Source organism: Magallana gigas, chromosome 6 (genome assembly GCF_963853765.1).
Source record: "Magallana gigas chromosome 6, xbMagGiga1.1, whole genome shotgun sequence".
NCBI lineage: Eukaryota > Metazoa > Mollusca > Bivalvia > Ostreida > Ostreidae > Magallana > Magallana gigas.
The window spans coordinates 31,700,324-31,723,607 of record NC_088858.1 but is presented as its reverse complement, the minus strand read 5'-3'; the positions used below and the strand labels follow the sequence as shown (position 1 = coordinate 31,723,607).

General features: G+C 32.9%; 1 protein-coding gene across 4 annotated transcripts; it reads left to right on the top strand.

Annotated features, from left to right (window-relative positions):
• Window positions 1-262: 262 nt before the first annotated feature.
• On the top strand, window positions 263-23,148 carry LOC105339399 (uncharacterized). 4 transcript variants are annotated; one of them, XM_034470451.2, is made up of 43 exons: window positions 263-286; window positions 385-495; window positions 3,128-3,204; window positions 3,579-3,900; window positions 4,119-4,160; window positions 4,620-4,709; window positions 5,246-5,433; window positions 5,777-5,908; window positions 6,026-6,118; window positions 6,369-6,429; window positions 6,565-6,623; window positions 6,729-6,872; window positions 7,443-7,664; window positions 8,150-8,302; window positions 8,612-8,742; window positions 8,991-9,159; window positions 9,563-9,790; window positions 9,904-10,009; window positions 10,109-10,254; window positions 10,367-10,453; window positions 10,828-10,968; window positions 11,495-11,641; window positions 12,197-12,375; window positions 12,984-13,132; window positions 13,560-13,681; window positions 13,953-14,033; window positions 14,456-14,680; window positions 14,941-15,045; window positions 15,147-15,284; window positions 15,602-15,784; window positions 16,304-16,456; window positions 16,563-16,694; window positions 17,103-17,276; window positions 17,637-17,735; window positions 18,170-18,304; window positions 18,473-18,636; window positions 19,041-19,134; window positions 19,526-19,661; window positions 19,988-20,079; window positions 20,316-20,384; window positions 20,584-20,786; window positions 21,132-21,210; window positions 21,552-23,148. In XM_034470451.2, exons 2-43 carry the CDS (start codon window positions 426-428, stop codon window positions 21,600-21,602), a joined length of 5,571 nt encoding a protein of 1,856 aa, XP_034326342.2. In that variant the 5' UTR covers window positions 263-286; window positions 385-425; the 3' UTR covers window positions 21,603-23,148. The 4 variants fall into 4 exon arrangements, with proteins under 4 accessions (XP_034326342.2, XP_034326343.2, XP_065942981.1 ...); XM_034470452.2 differs by lacking the exon at window positions 263-286 and having other exon boundaries at window positions 293-486; XM_066086909.1 differs by lacking the exon at window positions 263-286 and having other exon boundaries at window positions 293-495.
• Window positions 23,149-23,284: the final 136 nt, after the last annotated feature.

The window sequence follows — 23,284 nt, the reverse complement described above, 5'->3', positions numbered from 1 at the left end:
CTATGAAAGAATATGCAAATAGAATATTTATATGGAAAAAAGATGGATGTCGGACTGAAAAATTTTATTTTAAAAAATGGTCCATTCCAAAGTTTCTGTACGTAATTTAATCACAATTTTAAAAGAATTAATTATTTTAAAAAATGCCATCAAAAAAATCGATTTTCTATTTTAAAATGTTGTTGTTTTCATTAAATTATGTTGTATTTCTATGCTATCAAAATAGCATCGGGATCGAGATCCAAAATATAACGTCACTAGATATTTGTTTACAAATGGCGGACAGGTAAATAAGTCATTTAGCAATTTCTTTCGTCCAATTAAATTGTAAAGTGATACAAATTACACAAGACAACAATGATTTATGAATTTTACTGTGTTTAGATAATAAGTTTTATCCTGCTGGTCGGGGTACAAATTGAGAAATGGCATCTAAAGTGAAGGAGAAAATAAAGAAAAAGTCGACAACAAAAGTGGTAAACCAAGGTAACTTAGGTAAGCTTTTTCATTTTACCTTTAATATGATTAGATGATTTTGATTTGGTCCGTGATAGTCATAGTCAAAACGCATTCTTGTTAAGGGTGCGGTAACAAATATCTTTAGAATAAAAAACTTAAGTTACACTGATCAGTGTAAAGTCATCCAAAATATTTTAACGCCTTTGTCACTATCCTAATTTCATAATTGTTTTTGAAAACGTGTCACTGATGCTACTGCAATTGGTATTTTTTTATACCTTACAAACTGTTGATGCTGCTGTGATCTAATATTATGCATTCGAAGATCTTCAAAAATCTAAAATGTAATCATGAGTTTACAAGTTCAAAAAGTATATGTCAGAACCAGCAGAACTACACCTAATTTTCATAAAATTGTATCTATACCATATATAATATGTAAAATAAGTAAGCATTTGAGTTTCCAGGATGCAGTAAAATAATATGTCTGACAAATGCACCCTGTGGTTATCAGCAGTGGCCAATTCAATGTGAAAGAAATCACAAGAAAAATGGTGTTGAATAAAGCTATCAATACCTTATCTTTATTCGTTAGCGATTTATAGTCTACTTTATGGTAATGCATCACACTTTTACCTGAAGTTAAAGGCCGGGGCCCAGGTATAAATAGCAGCCAATCACAAAATGAATGGGAAATTCAATTTTCTTTGCAGCTTTCAGTTCAGAGAGAATATTTTCAAATTAATAGCATTATTCATGAATAAAAAATTTCTAATTTTTGGTGTGGAAGTAGCTACCAAGGCAGCTATCAATTGACGTCGAAATTTTTACAAACAAAAAATTATTAAAAGAGTATTCATCTTATAAAGTTCTGAAGCAGCTCAAAATTTTGAATTCTAAACTAGTGATTGACATTGGAGGCGGAGATTACCAATGTTTTGTTTACACAGGAAGTGGCTGTAGCCATGTGCTCTGTAGATTACTCATCACAGCATGAGAAATGTATCGGCAAAAATCTTTTACCTTGGCATTGATTAAAAGTTAATCCATCACATGAATAACACTGTTGGTGTGAAAATTATTGAAATTTATTAAAAACCTAGCTAAAAAAATTATCACATTGCTTTTAGTTCCACATAAGAATCTTCATGAGTCCGCAATAAAGATGCATAATGTCCCATCTTTGGTAGATAAATTGTCAAAAATGTGAGTTAATTCATATGCAAAACTTCCTATTTTATTAATACATCTGAGTTATGTTTGATATTTCCCAAAAATTCCTGTGTCGAAATTTAAATCAAGCTTCTGTCCTTCCAATGGTGTGAGCTACTTTACTCGATCTGCACATTCCACTAGCCACCATAGTTTTGTATGTGATGTACGAAACAACACAAGCAATGCTGACATTCTTCAATCTTCAGTCTCCCGAACCTGACTTATCACAAAGTCATCAAAATGTGGGTCACTGTCGTAAGAACTTTGTAATAAACCCATTACTGTTTTTCTCAACAGGAACTTCATTAAAATCCCAACTCAGTGTGTCAAAAGCTAAAAAAAAGTTTCTCCACGACATTTAGTTACTTCCAAAGCTGGAATATTCATTTCTCCCTGCTTATTGTGATGTCCTTCCATTTCCCTCCAATTTCACTCTGGTTCCTAGTTTCCACCAGAGGATGAGTAATATGGGGTAAATAAGGGGTATATGAATATATGTTTGCTTGTAAAAGCAAATGAAAGTTTTATAAACGTTGTATTTGAGTTCTCAACAACCAGCTGTTAATTAGTGTTCATATTTTCTTCTCACATCGTAATGACAATCTACTGGGATTTTAATCAGTTGAATGAAAAATATCCCTAGAGAACCTCTGATTATTCTTTGTAAGCGGGGAACTGCTAAATGTTATTTGGATCAAGTTTCATGCTTGAAACCATTATTGTTTTAGGGATGCCATATATCAGTATTGAAATTTTATCATCTTCACACATATATGTTACAAAACAACATAAATAAAATTAAAAACTGATCAAAATCCCTCTATATGAAAATGTATACAGCCCCTCTTAATAGATTGGGTTTTCCCAAGTATATAAACAAAGCGGACTGAGCCACATGCAATGTTTACTCTTATCAGCATCACCGACAGTGATGGAGGTAGCCCCGCCTTTTTACCCTTATAGGCTTAATTGTCTACCAGGTGGCAGAAAATCTAGGTCGACCCCGGCCTTTAAAGATAAAGTGAACGTTAAATCTTTACTTGCTGTTATAATGCCTTATACAGTATAATTGTGCATTAATATTTATAAAATAAGCAGCTGATTAAAAAAAAACATTGATTAAAAATGTATAATCATATATGAATTAATCAAGTTCACATGTAAATTATATCAAAGGTACTCATGTAAGGATTGAATTTCAAACGCAGTCATTGCTCTGAAAAAAGTTTATGCAATGTGTGATGAAATTGGGGACTAAAAAATCATTTCATATCATTCTTTCTCCCAAGTAAAATCAGGATTATTCTATTTCAAATGATTTTTTGTTCTTTGACACTGTTTTTGTTGTATATGCAGTGCAAGTTTTATAATACTTGATTCCTGTGCAAACAATGCCAAATGTGATGTAGCAATATTATTTATAGTTTATTTCTTATCTATGTAATTCCAATAGATGAAGAGAGGCCCTCGAGTGCTCATAGTCAAATAAGTGTCAAGGAAGCAGCTGCTGTTGTAGACAACACAGAGAAAGTAAGATATTGATTGGCATTGATTAATAATAATGATGAATTAACACAGGTGGTCCCTATAATAATTAATATAAAGGTTAATTAATACAGGTGGTACTTCATTAAGATGGAAATACTGTAGTCTATGAAATCATACGTTGTGAAGGTACATCAGTTAAAAGAGATGAATGTACAAAATGCATTTTGAATAACACATTTTGTTAAACAAAATTAATCAAAATTATTAAAATTTAAAGCTAACATTTTAATACATTTATTGCATTATTAAATTTATATGGTACGTAATACAGTATATTCATGTTTAGTTCCTTTTTGTAAATGAGTTTTTCAAACAATCAACTATGGTAAGTTAACTTCTCTTAATTTATATCAAAGTTCACAGAAGATGAAAGTAAACAGGAGAAAGATGAAAAGAACGCACAAGACCAAAAATCGGCAGAAAAAGATGAAGACAGCCATGTCAAAAAGAAAGATAAGAAAAAGGATAAAGTAGAAAAGAAAAAGGATGGCAAAGCTAAGAAATCCAAACATGTCACCCCTCCTTCGAAAGTGGAGGAGCTACCTGATCCAGAGCCCGTCCCAGACAAGAAGAGGAGGTCTCCCTCTCCATTTGGGAGGAATACAGTGGAACCGACCACAACAACAGAGTCAAACATGGGAAGCCTGGCCTCAATCAAGTCCCACTCTACAGTCAGAGGTTGGAAAAATAAAAAAAAGTTCTATATATCATTTGTGTCTAAATTTTAGGCCTGTATACTAAGTTTATTCAATGTATTTTAAAGTTCGGATAATGAAATTATTGATTGTTTGATTTTAAAAAATGATTTAATTACCAACTGTATTCCAACATTAATTGATATATTAAAAAGTTTATAATTATTGATTTATTGATTAAATTTTCTGTGTGTTTTGTAGAGGCTTGGACAGATCGGAGTTCTATGTCTGATGTGAACACAGGTAAAATTTGCAAGAAAAATCTGCATATTATAGTTAATTCTATAGTTTCTGTTTATATATTTTAATCATTTGTGTCTATGCTTCATATCTGTTTTATATAGAAAATATTACTCAAAATTTAATTACTGTAGATGGTGTAGGTACATGTACTAGTTTGGGTTTTTTTTTCTCTCATCCTGAACTTAGTGAAGTAATATATGTTCTTCAATGCAGTTTTGTATCAAAATAACTATTGTTTTTATGCTTTTGTAAGTTGTATTAAAAAATTAATATCTTGAAAATTTTTATGTATAAAAAGATGTTGAAAGTACATGTAGTTTGTGAGTTAGCAACTTAAAGTAGAACTAATCAATTTCTCTATTTTGTATTGTATTTTTTGTCTTTCTGGGAAAGGTTAAATTTATTTTTTTCTTTACTCAATTTACTAATAAATCGCCATTGCTCTACTACACTCTGCAGTTCCGCCTTCTGTGGCTAGTAGTGTGATCAGCGTGAGAGAGGCAGCGCGGGAAAATCGGGCCTACCTAGCCAATCAACAACGAGATGAGGGTAAAAGATGGCGGCAACAAAAGTTGTCAAGATAAAGAATTTAATCAAACATTTTCTGCTAATAGAGACTAACATTTTAAAAAAATAGTTTTTAGTGATGTTTAACTCACAATGTTAAGTAATATATGTCATAGTTTAAAAGTAACATGATGTTCTGCAAATTAACAAATATATATATACACATGTATATACATGTTTTACATATTTTTTTTTTTATATGTATTTGAGTTTATTTATATAAGTATATACTTGATGAAATAGATTCACAAACATTTTAGACTAATTTTAAATTGCATAATCAAAACTCGATCAGTAAATTTGAATCTCAAAATGTTTATAATTTGAAAGGAAACAAAGAACATTAATCACACAATATGTTTTCTTATGTCTAATGTTTAGAATTAGTTGATTTCAACTCTTATAAAATGTACTTACCGTAATATGTATACATAAGTTTGTTTATCAGTATGATGCACACTGTTGAGTATGGAATTTTGTGCTTTATAATAATGAATTGGTAATTGAATTCCCTACAGTGGCTTCCGACAGTTCTGATGAGGAAATTGAGGAGACAGAAGAAATTAAGAATGCCTACATTCCGTACCTCTACGCAAAGAAGAACATCATCAAAGTCATCAAAGACATGAAGAGAATGAGGTCCAATCACATACATATTGTGGCTGACATACAGAACGAATACAAAAGCATTGAGGACGAAACACAGGTTTGGTTCTTTTCCCTAATTTTTATGAACGATATATCACACAAGCAGAAATCCCCAGCCCAGTCGTCAATGCAAATAATTACCAATCATTTTGTGAACCTTAGTGGATAGGACATTAGTAGCAAATGTACTAATTTAAAAGATATTTTTATTGCTGTTGATACATATATTTTAAAAAACTTGTTTGCATTATTTCAACTGTATATCAATGTACATGCAGGCAGGAAATATTTTCTTGCTGAAGTCATACATGTATATTTTTTAATTTTAATACGTACTACCTGTATTCCTATAGCAAAACACATGATTGTGTACAACTATAATATTCTTTTTGTGGTTGCAGAGGCAGTTCAACATCTTTGTCATCAATCTTCGCGACACGTACAAAGGGAAAGTGACGACGTTCCGACAAGTCATAGACATACATCGCACAGAACTTCAGTCCAAGGAATCTTACTGGAACGAAATGCTAGAGGTACACTATAAGTATCTGAAACAGTTTCTGAGCTATATACTATGGTATGAGTTAAAAATCAAGATTTAAATGCAGAACTATTTTAATATGATAATTTGAGGGATTTTTTTTTTTCAGAGCTTAGCTGAGAGAAACAGACGTTTGCTTAAAGAAAAGAAAGTTTTGTTGATACAAAACAAAGTTGAAATTGAAAGACTAGAGAAGGAGAAGGTATTGTACATGCATTTGTCATATTCTAATAACCTGTAATAAAACTTGCATGCTTGGTTGATACTAGTGTTGCAAAATGTTTCTCTCTTAATTATGCTGTTCTAAGTTGTCCTACCAGGATCAAGTCTTTATTGAAACTTTCTTCATAAACTTTAAACTCCTTGTGTTAATATTGAGGCCCATCATGTAAAGATATTTTTTTATTGTCCTGGTAAGTTATCTAATAGTTTTCAAATTTTTTTCACTCCAGGCTGAGATTCAGACTGATCTATCACAGAAGCTTGACAAAGCAACCGTTGCCTTGGCTACAGGTAAACAATTTTTCATTTTAACATGATTTAATTCCACTACTAATCATGTGTATACCAGTAGGTATTTTCTGTGTATTAATCTCTTTGTTGCCATTTAAAAAGAGCAAATAAATCAACTCCATTTTACCTCTGTAGTTGAAAAGGAAAAGGAAGAAGAGAAAGAGAAAGAAACAAATTTACAGGATGAAATCAAAGTAAGATGCCAGATTTATCTCCCTGCATTGAATTTTAGAATTTTTATCACAATGATTTCAAAAGATTTTCATGCCTTTTATTCATTCTGTTAATCCCATCACTAGAAGCTTAAGGAGGATCTTGAAAAGGAAAAGTCAGCGGCATCAGAGCTTGAGAAGGAGCTGGCTGAGGAGAAGAGACTCCGCGCGGCTGCGGGAATTGCTGTGGTAGCATCAGCAACTACCACAGACAATAAATCAGAGACTCCAGTGAGAGGCTTTCATTGATTTGAATTTTGACCTGTCTTGTCTTGTTTTGTCAGAAAAACAAAAGTTTAAAGGCACAATTTATCTAGTATCAAACTTGTCTTCTTAAAAGAAAAGCAAAAATGAAATTTACAATGTAATACTGACCCAATTTTTCTTCCTCTATCTCTGGAATAAATTGGGATAGGACATTGAACAAAATTTTAACAAATTCATTGACCAACACATGACTGACTTGGAAATGTCTGCTAGGTTGTTTTCAGGAAATATTTGTGAATATCTTGATGACTAAGGTTCATCAGGTAAAAATTTCCAAAAGAAGTACCTCACACAGAAGAGATATAATGATGAAATTAAATAATTTGTAGTTTCTTTTGCTTCCCAAAAATAATCTGAACTTAAATGGGTTGTAATATTCTAATTGTTAATTTTACCTTCTAAGAATGAAAAATTATCCAAGTCAACAGTATACATTTCTATCAAATTGAAATGAGTTTTTTGCATGACACATTATTTATAATTGTACATTTCTTGCATTTCTATTGCAAAATTGGATGTGGTATATTTTTGAAGGTGGAAGTGAAAAAAGAAACACCAGTTACATCATCAGCTGCAGTGTATGCTTCTGAAAAGAAGGAAATGTCTGCAGAGCGGGAAGAACTAGAGAAAGAGAGACAAAGGATGAATGAAGAGAGAAGCCAGATGGAGGAAGACAGAAAGAACTATGGTGGAGAGAAGAAAGAATGGATGGATCAGATAAACAAACTACAGCAAGATATAGTGATTCTGACTACAGTAAGAAATTACATTAACTTGATTTTTAATAATCATAAGTTTATTTGTCAAAAAGTTTTAAGAAATAGTGCACCTTTGGTTGGGTCCTCCCCTTAATCCCCACCCATTTGCACTTAATGTTATCTTTAATGTGTAATTACTGTGAAATTTCCCCTTTACATCCAGTTTTCAGATACATGTACATGTAGTTATTTGATCTGTTTCTTTGTAAAGGAAAAGACTGAAACTATTTTAGTGGTATCATTTATATGGAAACAGTTGCATTGAAAAATGCCACTTTCTACAAGACATGATAGAGTCTAAATGAGTCTTAAAATAGAGGTTTTAATTGAATGTACCCATAGCCAATACATACATTTGTATGTAAACCATGATGTTCAAAACTGTCATATTTCCAATAATCCATTTCCATGTTATTAGTTTTGAAAATATTTATACTAAGTACTACACAGGAATGATGTGGATATAACCATCTTTAAATTTAGGAGAGCTCTGAGTGGAAAGTGAAGTATGAGATGATGAAGCAGCAGGCAGAGAAGTCGGCCGGTGTCCAGGAGAAGTACGCTGCCTTAGAGGCCCAGTACCAGGCCTTGGCGGCCATTGTCAGTGCCTTAGAAGGCACAGAGGCCATTGCTAAGGTAATTAAGCAACATGATTGTTTGTTTTTTTATCAGATATGTTGAATCTCTATGCAAAATTTTTGCACCATTGTCCAAAAAATGCCTCAATACTAGAATGTTTCATAAACATTACAGCAGGGAAAATCAGATTTATTATTATCGGTATTATTCTTGTCAACTGTTCAGGATGAAAGTATTAACATAATAGTGATGATTTGTAGCTATAATTCCAAATATACCAAATACATGTAGATGCATCGACAAATATGACTTTCAGTTCTTTATACATGTATTTAACAATATACTGTAAATGTGTCGATCATTCAGGAAAACAAGAAGAAGACAGAGGATGACCGTAACATGATGAACCAAGAGAAAACAGGGCTGGAGAAAGAGATCAAACAATGGGAGGCACAGTTCAAAAAGAAAAATGGCCGAGAACCAACCGAGGAAGACAAGTATGAAAGCCTACCATCACAAGGCTTAAACCATTATATTGATATATTTTGATTCCATATATAGTCTGTCTGAATATGGATAATGAAGTAAAATCAACAAAGTAGAGTTAAAATATAAACGGAAACATTTCATCGAATTGATCTATCTGGATACTGGTAATTTTAAATAATAATGGAAAAGTTAAAGTCGTCATGGTTTACCAATATGGATTCTAAGAATGGTAATTTTATGTCCATTCATTTGGCAGGACTGACTCTGTTAAAGAAATGTATGTTCAGCAAGAAGAGCTGAATACCATGGTCAGCTCACTGGACAAGAAGCTGGAAACTTACCAGAAACTTGAGAAGGGAGACATCCTGGACCCACCAGAGGTGGTCCAGACCACCTTGAAAGAACCGGAGGTCCAGACAATAGAGGTACAGTTTTCAATAAATGTTTGTCTCCATCCAGTTTCAAAATGTACCTAAAATTTGAATCGCTGAAAATGCGTAAAAAGATGTTTTTACTGAAATTTACTCTAAAAGATGACCTACTTGTATAAAATACATCAGTTTGAATTGAATGTGAGAAATATATTTATTATAACCTATATGTACATATTTATGTTACTGACTCAAATGTTTATATTAAATGATGAGTTTTATGAATGATCCTTTTCCAAATAGTTATATGATAGTGTGTATGTTATGCTTGGTACTGCCATGCTCCTACTAGCACTAGCTGGTGGGTTAACCCCTTAGATCATTGAGCATTGGTTTTTAAACTGAAGGGTCTTGTGTTTGAGCCTACATGTAATTGTTGTCATTCCTCCTATTACAGGTAAAAGTTCCAGATCCAATGGTTATGGCTCAGCTGAAAAAAGAGCAAGAAGAAGTGGAGAAGCTTCACGAACAGATTGCAGAACTCCAGAGAGAGAACACTGAAAAGAGCAGCCATATAAGTGAACTGAATGAGGAACTTTCTAAACTTAGAGATAAAATCAGTCAGCTTGAGGCTGCTCTCAAAGCTGGTACCGTTGCTGCTGTTGCCTCAAATACTGATACAGAGGTAAACCATTATTTAAAAATGATTAGTTGGTTTTGGATATTTGCATTTTGATTTTTGAAATTATTGTTACAGTATTTATTTATATTGCTAGTATTTTCTTCAATTTGTTTTAGGATGTTGAAGCTTTAAAGAAGGAGAACAAAGAGATGAAAAAAGACTTTAAAAAGATGTTAAAGAAATTGGAGAAAGTTGAAGAAAAAACAAAATCAACAGATGTTGGTAAGTACATTTATAAGAAACTGATCTTTCCTGAGCTACTAGAATCATTAGAGATTTTGAAACTTTGAAATTATAAATTGTTTCGTTTTCTTCTGTCAGATCCAGATACTCGTGTGCAGAATTTGGAAGAGAAAGTTACCTCCCTTGATGAGAAGATAACGGACATCGAGAGTGAGAATGAGACTCTGAAAGAAGAGAAAATAAAAACAGAGACGGAAAAAGTGGCTCTTCTGCAGCAGATTCAGGTATGCATTATATAACGGCCACATGATTTTTTTTTCTGTTACATGTAGATGTCCAGATTCCTTTCCAGATGTTGTTACACTGTCAAATTTGCTTTTCTCTTTGTATCTGTAGACTCTTCAGCAACAGATTGTTTCTCCGGCAGTGGCACCAGCAGTGGCTGTCACCTCCTCAACTCTGGTCAAATCAGAACCAGTAGATGTATGTATAGTTTTTTCCTTAACTGAATTCACTTCAAGTTTTCATTTTCTGTTTTAAAATTCATTAAACACTTACAAGTATCAGTGTTTGATTTGATGTTACACAATACAGAATGAATTGTATAGAGAGAAAAAAAACATGATTTTGTTAAGATTTATTAGATTTAAGAGTTGGTAGCTTTGTATTTTATAAATAGTCTTAATACTAGAATAAAATTTTTGCTGATATATTCTTTGCAATCTAGAAATGCTCAGAAACAAAGAGTAAACTAGAAGTGGGTTGTTTTCTCATGTATTTAGTATAAAAGTATGTATGTTATCACAATGGTACGATGTATTGTTTTTTACAAGGAGGCTGATTTGATATTTTAATAGGGGTGCAATGTTCTTGCACACAGCGACTTGCTTGAGCAGCTGGAGAACAAACAGATGGAAATCAAGGAAATGCAGAAACAACTGCAGGAGAAGGACACTCAAATCCAGGAGAAAATCATGACCATTCGGGATCTGGAGAAGGTGGGAAAAGTTAAACATATAACATGTTTTAATTTTTCTATGGGTGCAAAATGTTTTGGTTTTTTTTTTTTCGAAGTAAAATGAATATAATTTTTTTGGTTTTTTTGCAGTTTCTAAATTGATGAATATCAAAAAAATAAATTTTTACTAAAACATTTTTTTGTTTTTGAATACTGTAGATTCCTTATTTTACGCGAGTACCGTACTTAATTCCGCGATCTAAATGTTTTTCATCAAATCGCGAGAATATTAAATCGCGAACATCAAGTTTTATCATTATGTATTAGATTTTACATGCGTCCAAATAATAAAAGCGAGATTTATAATCCGCAAAATGTGATTCTCTCGATTTTTTTGCGGATATTAATTCCTTGCTTTTAATTAGGAATTTACAGTATTTGTGGGTAAGAGGAAGTCTTTTTGCACCAAAAAATGAATGTTTGTAAAACTAATCATATGATGCCAAGATATTTTTGCATGAACACACAACTTGATATGAAATGTTGTTTCTCTATATTGTTGTCAGGAGCTGGATAAACTTCGGACAGAGAATAAGGACATGAGAACGGACATGCTGAAGATGGCAAAACAACACCAGAAGCTTCAACACAAACTGAAGGATCTGGTGGAGTTTGAGAAGACCAAGAAACTTCTGGAGGCCATGGCATTCTATGTATGTACATGTCATTACTGCTCTAATGTACACATCTCAGAATAAATATTCCGTGCCAAGTTATGAAAGACACTTATTTTTTTTTAACAACTTTACTTACTTATCCCAGAGGATGTATAAGGCCGTCTTTTTGTACTATTTTATTTACACAGCTATAAAAGAACTTTTTGGTATTTTTTGGTTTCCAAAATAGCACTATTTTGAAACTGAACTGAAGTGAGCTGAAAGAAATACCTGGTATACTGCTAAGTGTTGACTGAATGGCATATACCTGCTTCTAGTCTCCAGGAAATTCAGTTCATATGCAGTTAATTGAATGCCAGAATTTTATCCTGTGAAAAACATTTAATTTTCAAACAAGATATTTTCTGAGGTTTATAAATTAAATGGATTATTTTAACAGCTCAATTAAAACTCTTTCTAACAAAATTATGAAAAGGAACATTCGTAAGATTTTAATCCTCTAATCTTGTAGGTTCAAGAAATGACCATAGTTTAGATACTAAGAACTCTTTAATCAAATTCATCTAAAGAAAAAATTTTCTGCACTTGTAGGTTCATGAGATACATGGAGAGGTGCCAGCTGCTGCTGAGGGTGTGACTAATCGCCTGGAAGTGGTCTCCTCGGAGGCCCTGAAACTGAAGGAGGGTCAGGACAAGAGTGTGAAGGCTGTGGAAGCCTGGGTCAGCAAGTTCACCAAGAAGAATGGGAGAGAACCGACAGTCAAAGACAGGTCAGTTGGGTCAGAGAGAGAGAGAGAGAGAGAGATTTATCACATCCTTGGATCGATTTCATTGTAAGCAATTTAAATAGGACATTTTCGACATGGATTGGCAATTCATTGCTGTATTCTACTGGAACGAAAATGACTATTATAAAATGGAAAGAACTTATGTTTTTAGTTTGTTTTTTGCCAACATCTGATTTTTGTAAGAGAGAGAGAGAAAGACAGAGAAAAGAGAGACAGAGAGAGACAAAGAGGTGTGTGTGAGGCTGTTGAAACTTGGGTCAGCAGTTCACCAAGAATGGGCGGTCAAGGACAGGTCAGAAGGGGCAAACAATTGTCTCTATCATATAAACCTCACAGATAAGAAAAATGTCTTTTCATTATAGCAAAGCAAAACTTGGAAAAGGGGGCAAATTAAGAGTTCAATGCAATAAAGTTAATTTTCATGTTATTAAATTTTCTTTAACTTTGTGTGTGTGGGGGGTGTTGGTGTTACTTTTTCAGAGAATCTATATATTTTTTCATAAGAATGAACAGTTTCATGCTGAAACGCTAAAAAAAAAAAGGAAACTACAAGATGTTTTAATAGTTGTTTGCAATTTTTATCCAAACAGAGATTCTGATGGAGAGAGGGCTTACAAGGTGTTGGAGGAGAATGGTCAACTTCTGGAAGACAAGAAGGTGATGGTGGAGGCCCTGCAGATCATGAAGACTGGGGACTACAAAGCTCCGGAGTCCAGGATGAGCACTGAAGCTGTGTCAGGTAACTTCTTTATTACCTATACAGGTGTACATGTACATGTATATGTCAATGGTTATAAAACATGGCAATTGTATATGTGTATATACTCATTGTATTATGTATATGTGTACATTAAGTGAACATTTTTTAAACTCTTTAGTGAATACCAGTATTCTTTAGGAGAGTTATACCCCCTTTTACTCAATAATTGTCTGACAAAAATCAAAATTAAAACTCTACAATCGCACATTATACATTGCAATTTTTCCCCTAAGAAACTGCGGACTGATTCTGTTTTGGCATTAAATTTACCGGTAATTATTATTCTTATGAATTTTGTTTTAAATTCAAACTTTGCAACTTTACTTAGGTCAGAATGCTCAAAAACTTACACAGGTAACATAAAATTCATATGTTTGGATGAACATGGTCTGTGATGAATTTGTAGAGGACTCTCCGGTGGAGAAGGTGGAACAACAGATGACGGCCCTGGGTGACAAGCTGAGTGACCTCGAGTCCGACAACGATGACCTCAGGAAGGAGAGGAACGATGCAGTGGCCAAACTCAGAGTAAGGAAACTCATACATAATTAGGAGCCAAACATATGAGGCAGATATTTGTTGTTTTGTTTACATGTTATGAATAAAATTTTTGTTATGAAATTTATAAACTTTAAAGCAAAAGTCAATTGAAAATATGCATTTTAAAGAGTTCAAACTTTATAAATTTTATAAAACAGTCTGTGATTTGAATATTATACACACCATGGATGAAACATTGAAGAACATAAACATGATAAGTTGTGTATTATGTTAACTAGATATGATATTCTGTTTACAGGATATGGAGTTACAGCTTGAACAGGCCAAGAGTGAATTACAGCTTCAGTCAAGTCTGGCCTCAGGTCTACAGGACTCTCAGGTTTGTTTATTTTGTTTTATGTGTTTCATGTGGTGGCAAAGCATAATTGTTTACTTGTAGTTATTGAATCAATCTAACAAAAGAACTGATAAGTTTGTTGTTGGGGTTTACACAGTCATGTATAAAAGTTAGAAATCCTGTTTATATACTGTATGGCATTTTGAAATTCTGGAACCATAAAATGAAACTATAACAAGAAATACAAGATTTCAATTTGGATTACATCTTGTTTGAAAATAGAGTTGTTAAATGATAAACAATTAAAACTGTTTTAAAACAAGATTTTAAACTTAAAATCATGTTGCCAGCTCGCTGTATGTGAGAGTCTCGAAAAAAGATGTACAGGTACTCTATCTGCCTGTGCAATGTATAATGTAATTAATACAATAAAATTGAAATTAAAAAACTTTATTTTTCATTAGGAGTTATCAGAACAGATAACCAACCTCCAGAGGCAGCTAAACACCTCAGAGTCCGCCCTACTGCAGGAGAAAACAGCCCACTCTAATACACAGGAAGAACTGGAGGACCTCAAGAAACAGATGGAGGTCCTCAAAGAGGAGGTGCAGACCGAAAAGGAAGACCTCAAAGCCCAGAGGGCCAGTGATAAACAGACCAAGGATGCTGAAAATAAAGCCAAAATGGAGGTAGGATGTTCAGTATTTATTTGTTAAAAGCATTTTCAATATTTATAAGTTTGATAAAAAAAAAAAACATAACATTAATTGAATTTTGCTTATTTTAATGTATGCTTGATACATTTTTAAGGTTCAATTTCTATTTCTCAGATTTTTTTTAAGGAAAGGTGTTTTAAATAATTGTTCAAAAGTAACATAAATTCAATATTGCACACTTTGATGGATGTTAAGAAGATTTCTAAGTTTTTACGTCGTTTTATTGATGTTAGGAAATTAATGCCCTGAAATCTCGAAATGAACAACTTGAAATGGAAAGACTTGCAAATGTACCTGTGGACACAGCAAAAGAAATCAAAGATCTACAGACCAAAATTGTAAGATGTTGTAGATCAGTTACCAATTACATAATTAATTCACATTTTGTACCACAATGACTTCATATAGGTCTTCTAACTGATAATTTGTTCTTTTTCAGGCTGCATTGGAAAAAGAAAAGTCTGGGGCAGGAACAGCAAATGTCACACTTCAAGCCCAGATGAATGAGCTGAAGACCAAACTAGAGGGTGCCCAGAAGAATGCGGAGACCCAGAGAGCTGCCAACAGGGAACTGGAGGTATGCACTTAAAGTTGATATATTGTAAATATGTAATAATATATGCTTTTACACATTGGTAAATGGCATGAATATGTTGTCTCCAAAGTGTATACAAAGTATAAACATTTTCAAAGGGGTGTTATATGAGGCCAAAATACCAGTATATTATAGTGTTGGTCATAATTGTTTATGATTGTTATTATTTATTTTGATGTTTTTTCTTGCCAAAAATATCCCTTTAATTTTCATCAAACTCTTTATCCTAAACCAGAATGTGGTATTTGAATCATCATTATACGACTGATCATATTGTGTGTGTGTTTTCATGTATAAAGGCTAAAAACAAAACAGCCAAAGCAGACAAGGACAAAGCCATTAAGGAGGTGACCATGCAGATCGAGAAGAGGGAGCAACAGAGAGCCAACGAAGACAAGAAGAGAATTGCCACCCTGGAGAGGAAGATCAGGGAGCTAGAAGCAGGGGGAGTCAAACCCGTGGCTGCTGCAGCAGCTGTAGGGGTAGGGCATTCTCTATATTTATGCACACCTTAAGCTATCAGGATTTACATTTAAATGTGTCGGTGTCTGTTTATCTGACAAAAAGTGTTTAATTTTGGGTAACTTTTGTTCTTTCTATTGTACTCTAGATCGTTAGATGTTTCTCAATTTATACAAAATTTAGTTTATAATGACCTGTAAGTAAAATGTACTATATTTTTCATCATATGTTCGAAATATGGTTTAATAACAGTGTTGTTATTCTATTGTACTGGAACTTAAAATCATGAACTGTTACATGGAAGTTAACTCTTAAAAGTAAAAGAAACATTCATCAATAAAGGTCAAAGGTTAAGTTTTAAAAAACTATTTATAGAATGCCCTTTCCCACAAATGTCATCATAAATTTGCCTCAATCTGTCATTGGGTACTGTAAACCAACTTTTTTTCGCGTGCGAGAAATATTCGAGAGCCTCGTCATCGCGAATATTTCTTGCTCCGAACCAGTTTTCAAATATATGTCTAGTTATTTCTTTTTAGGGCAAGGCTGGGACAGATGCTGGTGACAAGGTCCTGAAGGAACAGTTAGCCAGCCTGAAGAGGGAGAACAATGAACTCAACACCAAACTCAAACAGCTAGACGCTGAACTCAAGAGAGGGGTCAGGCAAGCCACCACCATGGGGAATGAGGAGGTAGGGGTCCCAGTAATTACAACAGTTGGTCTCTTATTTCTTTGTAGCTTATGATCATGGTGAATAATGGTTTGATGTGGGAGTTTTTTTTCTTTGCATGGTACAGAAAAATGAGATGAAAAGGAAAGAAAAGATTCTGAAAGAATTGGAGAAGAAATATGAAATTGAGAAAAACAAGACTTCTAAGCTAGACACTAACCTGAAGAGCACAGAGGAGGAACTCAAAGTCACCAGAAAGGTACAACATAATGCCAAACTAGTCCACAGTACATTGAAATACGGTTATAGTGAACATGCTTATAATGAATTCACACTTACAGCGAAGCAATTTTCATTCCCCGTGACTTATTACATACTATTTTAAAATTGACAGATATAACAAATTACACTTATAACGAAGTCAAATGATTTATCACCCATCCCTGGCACTTCGCTATAACTCTGTTTTACAGTACTGAATAACATTTAGCAGTTATCTACTCTATATGCAAAGAAGTTCATTCTGGTTTGAATGTGAATCAATCCTTGTTTGATGGCTTACTAAAAGGGATGACATGATACTTTGAATATATATTGTGTATGAACTACATGTAGTTTAAAAAGTCATACTTTCAAAATTGCATATATATATATTTATCAATTACAGGAAAGGGATGAGAAAGAACACGAGTTAAAGAAAGTAACAGCAGAGTTGTCTGCTCTTGGAGTGGCAGCTAAACAGGGAATGGAGGCTGCCACCAAAGTGAAGACACTGGAAACCGACAACAAAAAGTTAACGGAGGAAAACAAAGTCCTGACAGAGAACTACAACTCAGAAAGGGTGAGCGTCCTCCTGTATGTCTTGTTTCTATACAGTAGTACAGTTACTGTAGATATCAATTCCATATTCAGTGGAGAAATGCACTGCAATGGTTTTTTTATTTGCGAATTTATTTTAACACTGAAATTTTATTATGAATTTGTATAGTTCACAGCTGTCTGAGAAATGAAAGCATAAGGAATGCTTCTCCTTATTTTATGCAGATTTTAATTTTAGCAGGAATTAATAGTTAATATATTAATATTATTAATGGAGTTATGATATTATATTCCTGCCGTACCTCCAATGTTGAGTGTGGTCCACTTTTTTCAGTCAAAGGTAAATGTGCAGTGTTACTTTCATGTTTGTTTTTTTTTGTAGGTTTTGAGGAAGAAATATTACAATATGGTGGAGGACATGAAAGGAAAGATCCGAGTATACTGCAGGGCTCGTCCACTCAGCTCCACCGAAACTGACAGGGTACAAATCTCCAATTTATATTTCATCATTTTGTTTCTTTTTTTAATTTCGGGAGAATTGTCTATCTTTTTTAGTTTTCTTATTAATAACATGTTTTAAAAACAAGACTATGCATATTGGAAACATACAATGCACATGAATTTCCATGAACTACTTTGCTGCGCATTGTAGAAATGGGGATTGAATATATAACACTTGTTGCAAAATTCAAGGCAGCAACTGTTGAACTTTTTTCAACTAGACAGACATATTTTTGTTTATAGCCGCTTACAAAATTTAGTCGCTCTCTGACGCTTTGCCGACATTAAAAGCATGAGAGAGAGAGAGAGAGAGAGAGATTTTCAGTCTTTACTACACAATACATGTATGCACAAAGACACACCAACAGAGCCCAACTTTCAGTACTTCAGTACTTTGATTTTTCTCTGTCATAGGGTAACTACTCTGTTGTAAAGTCACCAGATGAATATACAATTAACGTGGAGTCGAGCAGAGGCACAAAAGAGTTCCAATTTGATGCCATTTTCATGGAAGATTCCACTCAAGAGAAGATTTTTGAAGACACAAATGTAAGTACTAATTAAATACATCAAAGAATGTGAGAAACTGAATCAATTATCTTTATATCAGAAAAAATTGGGCTTCTAAAGAAATTGAAAATGATTAAATGATCATCGAATTTTCCTCTTTTTATTTACAAGTATATTTGACATTGATTATTTCTCTTTGAATCACAGAATCTGATTCAGTCAGCCATGGATGGTTACAATGTTTGCATCTTTGCTTACGGACAAACAGGAAGTGGAAAGACTTTCACCATGATCGGAGACAGAGACCAGAGGTTTCCTGGAGTCGCTCCGAGGGCTTTTGATAGAATTTACAGTTTGGCTCACGAAATTAGGTAAGCTTGTTTTTTATTTATTTTTTTTTTCCTTGGAAAGATTTGTTGATAAAGAATATAAGGCTATTAAAAATAATGATAATTCACCATGTGAGATTATGAGATAAGTGCATGTGTGTGTGTACTGTATATTGATTATATTTGGCTATGGTTTTGACAGAATGCCACTGTCACTAGATCAAGTACATTACTAAATGCCATTTATGTATCATGTAGAAGAATAGACACTTTCAGAAATGGGTTAATTCAAATTTACGCTAACCTGTTGAAAAATGATTTTCCGCCAAATATCGTACCTTCACGCTAAATAAAATATGTTTACAGTATTCAAATTGAAGGTATTGAGTATTCTATACTGAATGCTAGTATATCATGAGTTACTATACCCTTTATGTATATTTCAGAAACAAGTTCAGTGTGAAGGTCTCTACCTACATGATGGAGTTATACAATGATAAGCTGATCGACCTGTTTGCCAAACCAGGAACCTCAGATGATGTAATTTTTTTTTTTCTAAGTTTTGTTATGTTTATATATTTACATTTTCCAGTGTCTTTGCCTGTGATAACACTACGTATTGATTTTGTACTATATAAAATTTAATATTTAATCGTACGATGGCGTAAAGTTTTATAAATATAAATAATAAATATTCTTTCTTTGAATATTATGAAGTAATAATTTTCAGTTGGGACGTGATCAAATCTATCATAAAGCCCTTCAGGGTTTATTGGATTTGATCACACCCCGACCAAAATTGTCACCTTAGAATACTCAAAAAATGATTTCTTGTTCCGTAAATAAATGTAAATGACAAATCATAAAAATGTAGATTACCTACATGTATATGTAAGTTGTTACTGATTTCTTCTTCTTCTGTATTTGACAGGAAAAGATGGACATAAAGAAGGACAAGAAGGGGCTGGTCTATGTACAGGGGTCCATCATTAAGGAAGCCTCAAACTCCAAGGAACTGTTTGCTCTGTTCGAGGAGGGAAGCAAGAACAGGCACACTGCCTCCACAAGTAAGCTAGGAATTCAAATATGTCAACTTTGGACTTTTTATTTTCCTTATGCACAAAGTTGTTTTTTTGGGGTCATTATTTGTATGTGTGTACAAGTATAATCATGCACAAGTGTGTGTGATTTGCTTATTATGAGATCAGTATCTATGCATGAAATGTAAAATATGATAGTTTAAATGTACTTTTTAAATATCCTTTGAAAGCAAACCGCAAGTAGACAAAACATTAGTTGTCATGTTTTGATTTGTACACACAATTTGTAGATTTCTGAAGTCACACAAATTAGTTCTTGATATGGTTAGTTAAAATATTATTCCTTTTGATAGAAATGAATGCTGAGAGTTCCCGTTCTCATTTGATCATTGGTATCACCATTGAAACTACCAACAAAACAACTGGACAGGTTCTCACTGGAAAGGTAAGAATCAACCCCCTTTCTCTCTCTCTCTCTCATGGCAGGTTCAGGATAGAGCCAAAATTTATCTCCTTGTTTTTACTGTCTGTCCCTTCCTTCCTACTGTGTTATAAACAAGATATAATTTTACAGCTCAACTCCAAATAATGGACTAGATAATTAGTAGTTATTTAGATATAAATCTGGCTTGATATGTATTGGTGTTTTTAAGTTAACTTAACATCTTGCATCTCTTACAGCTGAGTTTAGTGGATTTGGCTGGAAGTGAGAGGGTAGCAAAGACAGGGGCAACAGCAGAACAACTCAAGGTGATTCATCCTGTGTACTTCAATACTGATATAACATTTTCTGACACAATAACCATTGATTGTTTTATGCCACAAACACATTATATTTGTATTCACATCAAGGGTGCAAGAAAAAAAATTTTCGCTTGAAAAAAAATTTTGTACAAAGATTTTGTAAGATTTATAACATATACATGTATTTTGAATTGAATTCTGACAGGAAGCTATGTCCATCAACAAGTCTCTGTCGGCCCTTGGGGACGTCATCTCGGCCCTGAGCAGTGACCAGCAGTTCATCCCCTACCGTAACCACAAGCTGACCATGCTCATGCAGGACTCGCTGGGAGGGAACGCCAAGACCCTCATGTTTGTCAACATCTCGCCGGCAGACTACAACCAAGACGAGACCATCATCTCGCTCATGTAAGTCGAATCACTGAAAAGAGTTCCTCAATTCAGCTCCCTTCTGCCATTGAAGGTTACTGTTTCAGTAACATACAGTGAAGAAAATCTTCATTTTTTAAAGTAAAATCATTGAGGTTTATTGTACACTGTTTTTGGGTTTGTCTTTTTGTCCTGCTGTATACAATATTTTAAAATATTAACCTTCAGTCTAAATTCTGTATAAATCCATGTGGTAAAGATTTAGAAAATATTTAAGAACTCTTAAGCTTTAATACCCCTACAACTAAAGGCTGAAAGAGATTATGATTTTGAAAAATTGTATGCATATTTTCAGCATGTAAATAATTAAAAATTTTATTACAGGTATGCATCCAGAGTAAAATTGATCACAAACGATGCCTCCAAGAACGCAGAGAACAAAGAGATTAACCGACTGAAAAATGCAAGTATATTCTGTCTATTATTCCAAAGTCTGGTACATGTACCTGTTTACACCTGTATAACTCGTCATCCAATCAATAAAATGGCAAATGTAAGCATGTATTGTCCTATATTACAATGTGTCAGACATTTAGGTATTATTGGTTTTCCTGACAATGAAAAGTTCTCTCAAATTTTGTCAGTTTGTTGAAAACTTTGGCTTATCCCCTAGACAGTTTTCAAGTTTATTCATTTTCTCACAATTTATAATATCGTATGTCGTTGAACAGATTTTTTTCTTATTTAAGTAATGTTATGGTTGCTTCTTTATCATTATTCTATAATGGTGTTTTTATTTTATAGATCATTGCTAAGCTGAAGAAGGGAGAGAGTATCAATGAAGATGATGAATAGAAAAAAAAGAGTGGAAAAAAGAGGAAATAAACATTTAGAAACACACGGCACTAAAACTTTACTAATACCTACAAACTAATATGTGAATTCACATAATGTTTTTAACTTTATTATTTTTACAACACAAGCAAGCCAGTGTTAATGAGATTTATTTTAGAAATTGTAGGTTTATTTATTAATATTTTAATTGTTACTGTTGATCTTTTAGGCGTTTTCCGTTCATTATGCCATTCTCCTTGATTAATTTTGATTTTGTTTTTATTCGTACTGATTTTTTATTTTAATTACAAGTTTTTTATACATGAATGTGGTATAATCCGTCCTGATTCCAATTTTATCCACACCCCATTTATGCTATGAGATTGACTCTCTGATTATTTTACATGATTTTATTTATGGAAAAATAGAGGTAACATGTAATTACTTTATACCAAAAAAATGTTTTACTATAATTATAAAGTGAATTTCACTTGAACTCAGATAATGATAGTATTCTGAACTATGATTTACACATATATTTGTTCATTTGTGTATCTTTTTTTGGAAAGAATAGTGTTATTGATAATATATTTTAAATTTGGCAAATACATATATTTATGATCCCTAAAAACTCTAAAAACCTGAGGAACAGACATATATGATACATAGAAATATACCTGATTATTTAATCAATATTTTAATTAATTTTTTGTAGTTATATATCATGTAGAAAGGCTGGTCCTTGCATTTTTTTTTTATATCTATATTTTTTCTCTTGCCTGTGATATAATTGTTTAATATATGCAATGATTTATTTACATTTATTTTTGTCCAACCCTCGGTAATATTCAACAATTTCTAGGATTTTTAAAAAAAAGATTATTTGTACTACAGAATTTGTATTGATGTTAAAAATTGGCTTATACATGTACCAGCTTTTTTTGTGTGAATCCTTTGGCATTCAGGTTACATGTTATGCGGGCTTATATGTTAGCTGTTCTAATCAGAATTTTTCATTTCACATTTTCATCACCTTCTCTTAAACTACATGTCAAATCTCAACCAAACCTGATAAAAATTACATTTTAGAAGGGGGGGGGGCTTTCAGGTTTGTTGAATTAACGGACCCATCCTTTTTTAAGAGAAATGTTTCAAATTCCATTTACCATAAAGATTGCTACTGGGCCCAGATGAGGATCACAATTCGGAAATGGCGTGTCCGTTTCAAATATGTAGAAATTCTTCAAAGAATTAATATTTTTTTGTATGAAAAACAGGATAACTTTAAAGGGTGTGTGTTTCCGCTTGTGAATTCGAGCAAGTCAACATAAAAATAAATTTTTCCATCAGAGAATCAATGCATGTTTTTATTTTGGTCATTTAATGTTGATTTGACTGTAGTCTTGGACTTTTTAATTTTTTATTTTAATGTGATTTTTTTATATTATCAGTATAAATATGTATATGATTATGTTAATCATCTTCCAGATCCTATCTAATGTGCAATGACTTATAATAATTATAATAAAACTGTTCTATTTCTTACAAAATAAAAATATATAATTAATTATATTTAACTGCATTCATTTGTGTCTAAAAAAGTTCCAACGATTGTATTCGAATGTGAATTTGTCAGCCAAACGTGCAAGGTCTTTTTTTTTTCTAAAACCCATCCCTTTGTCTATGAATCACTTGAAAGTATG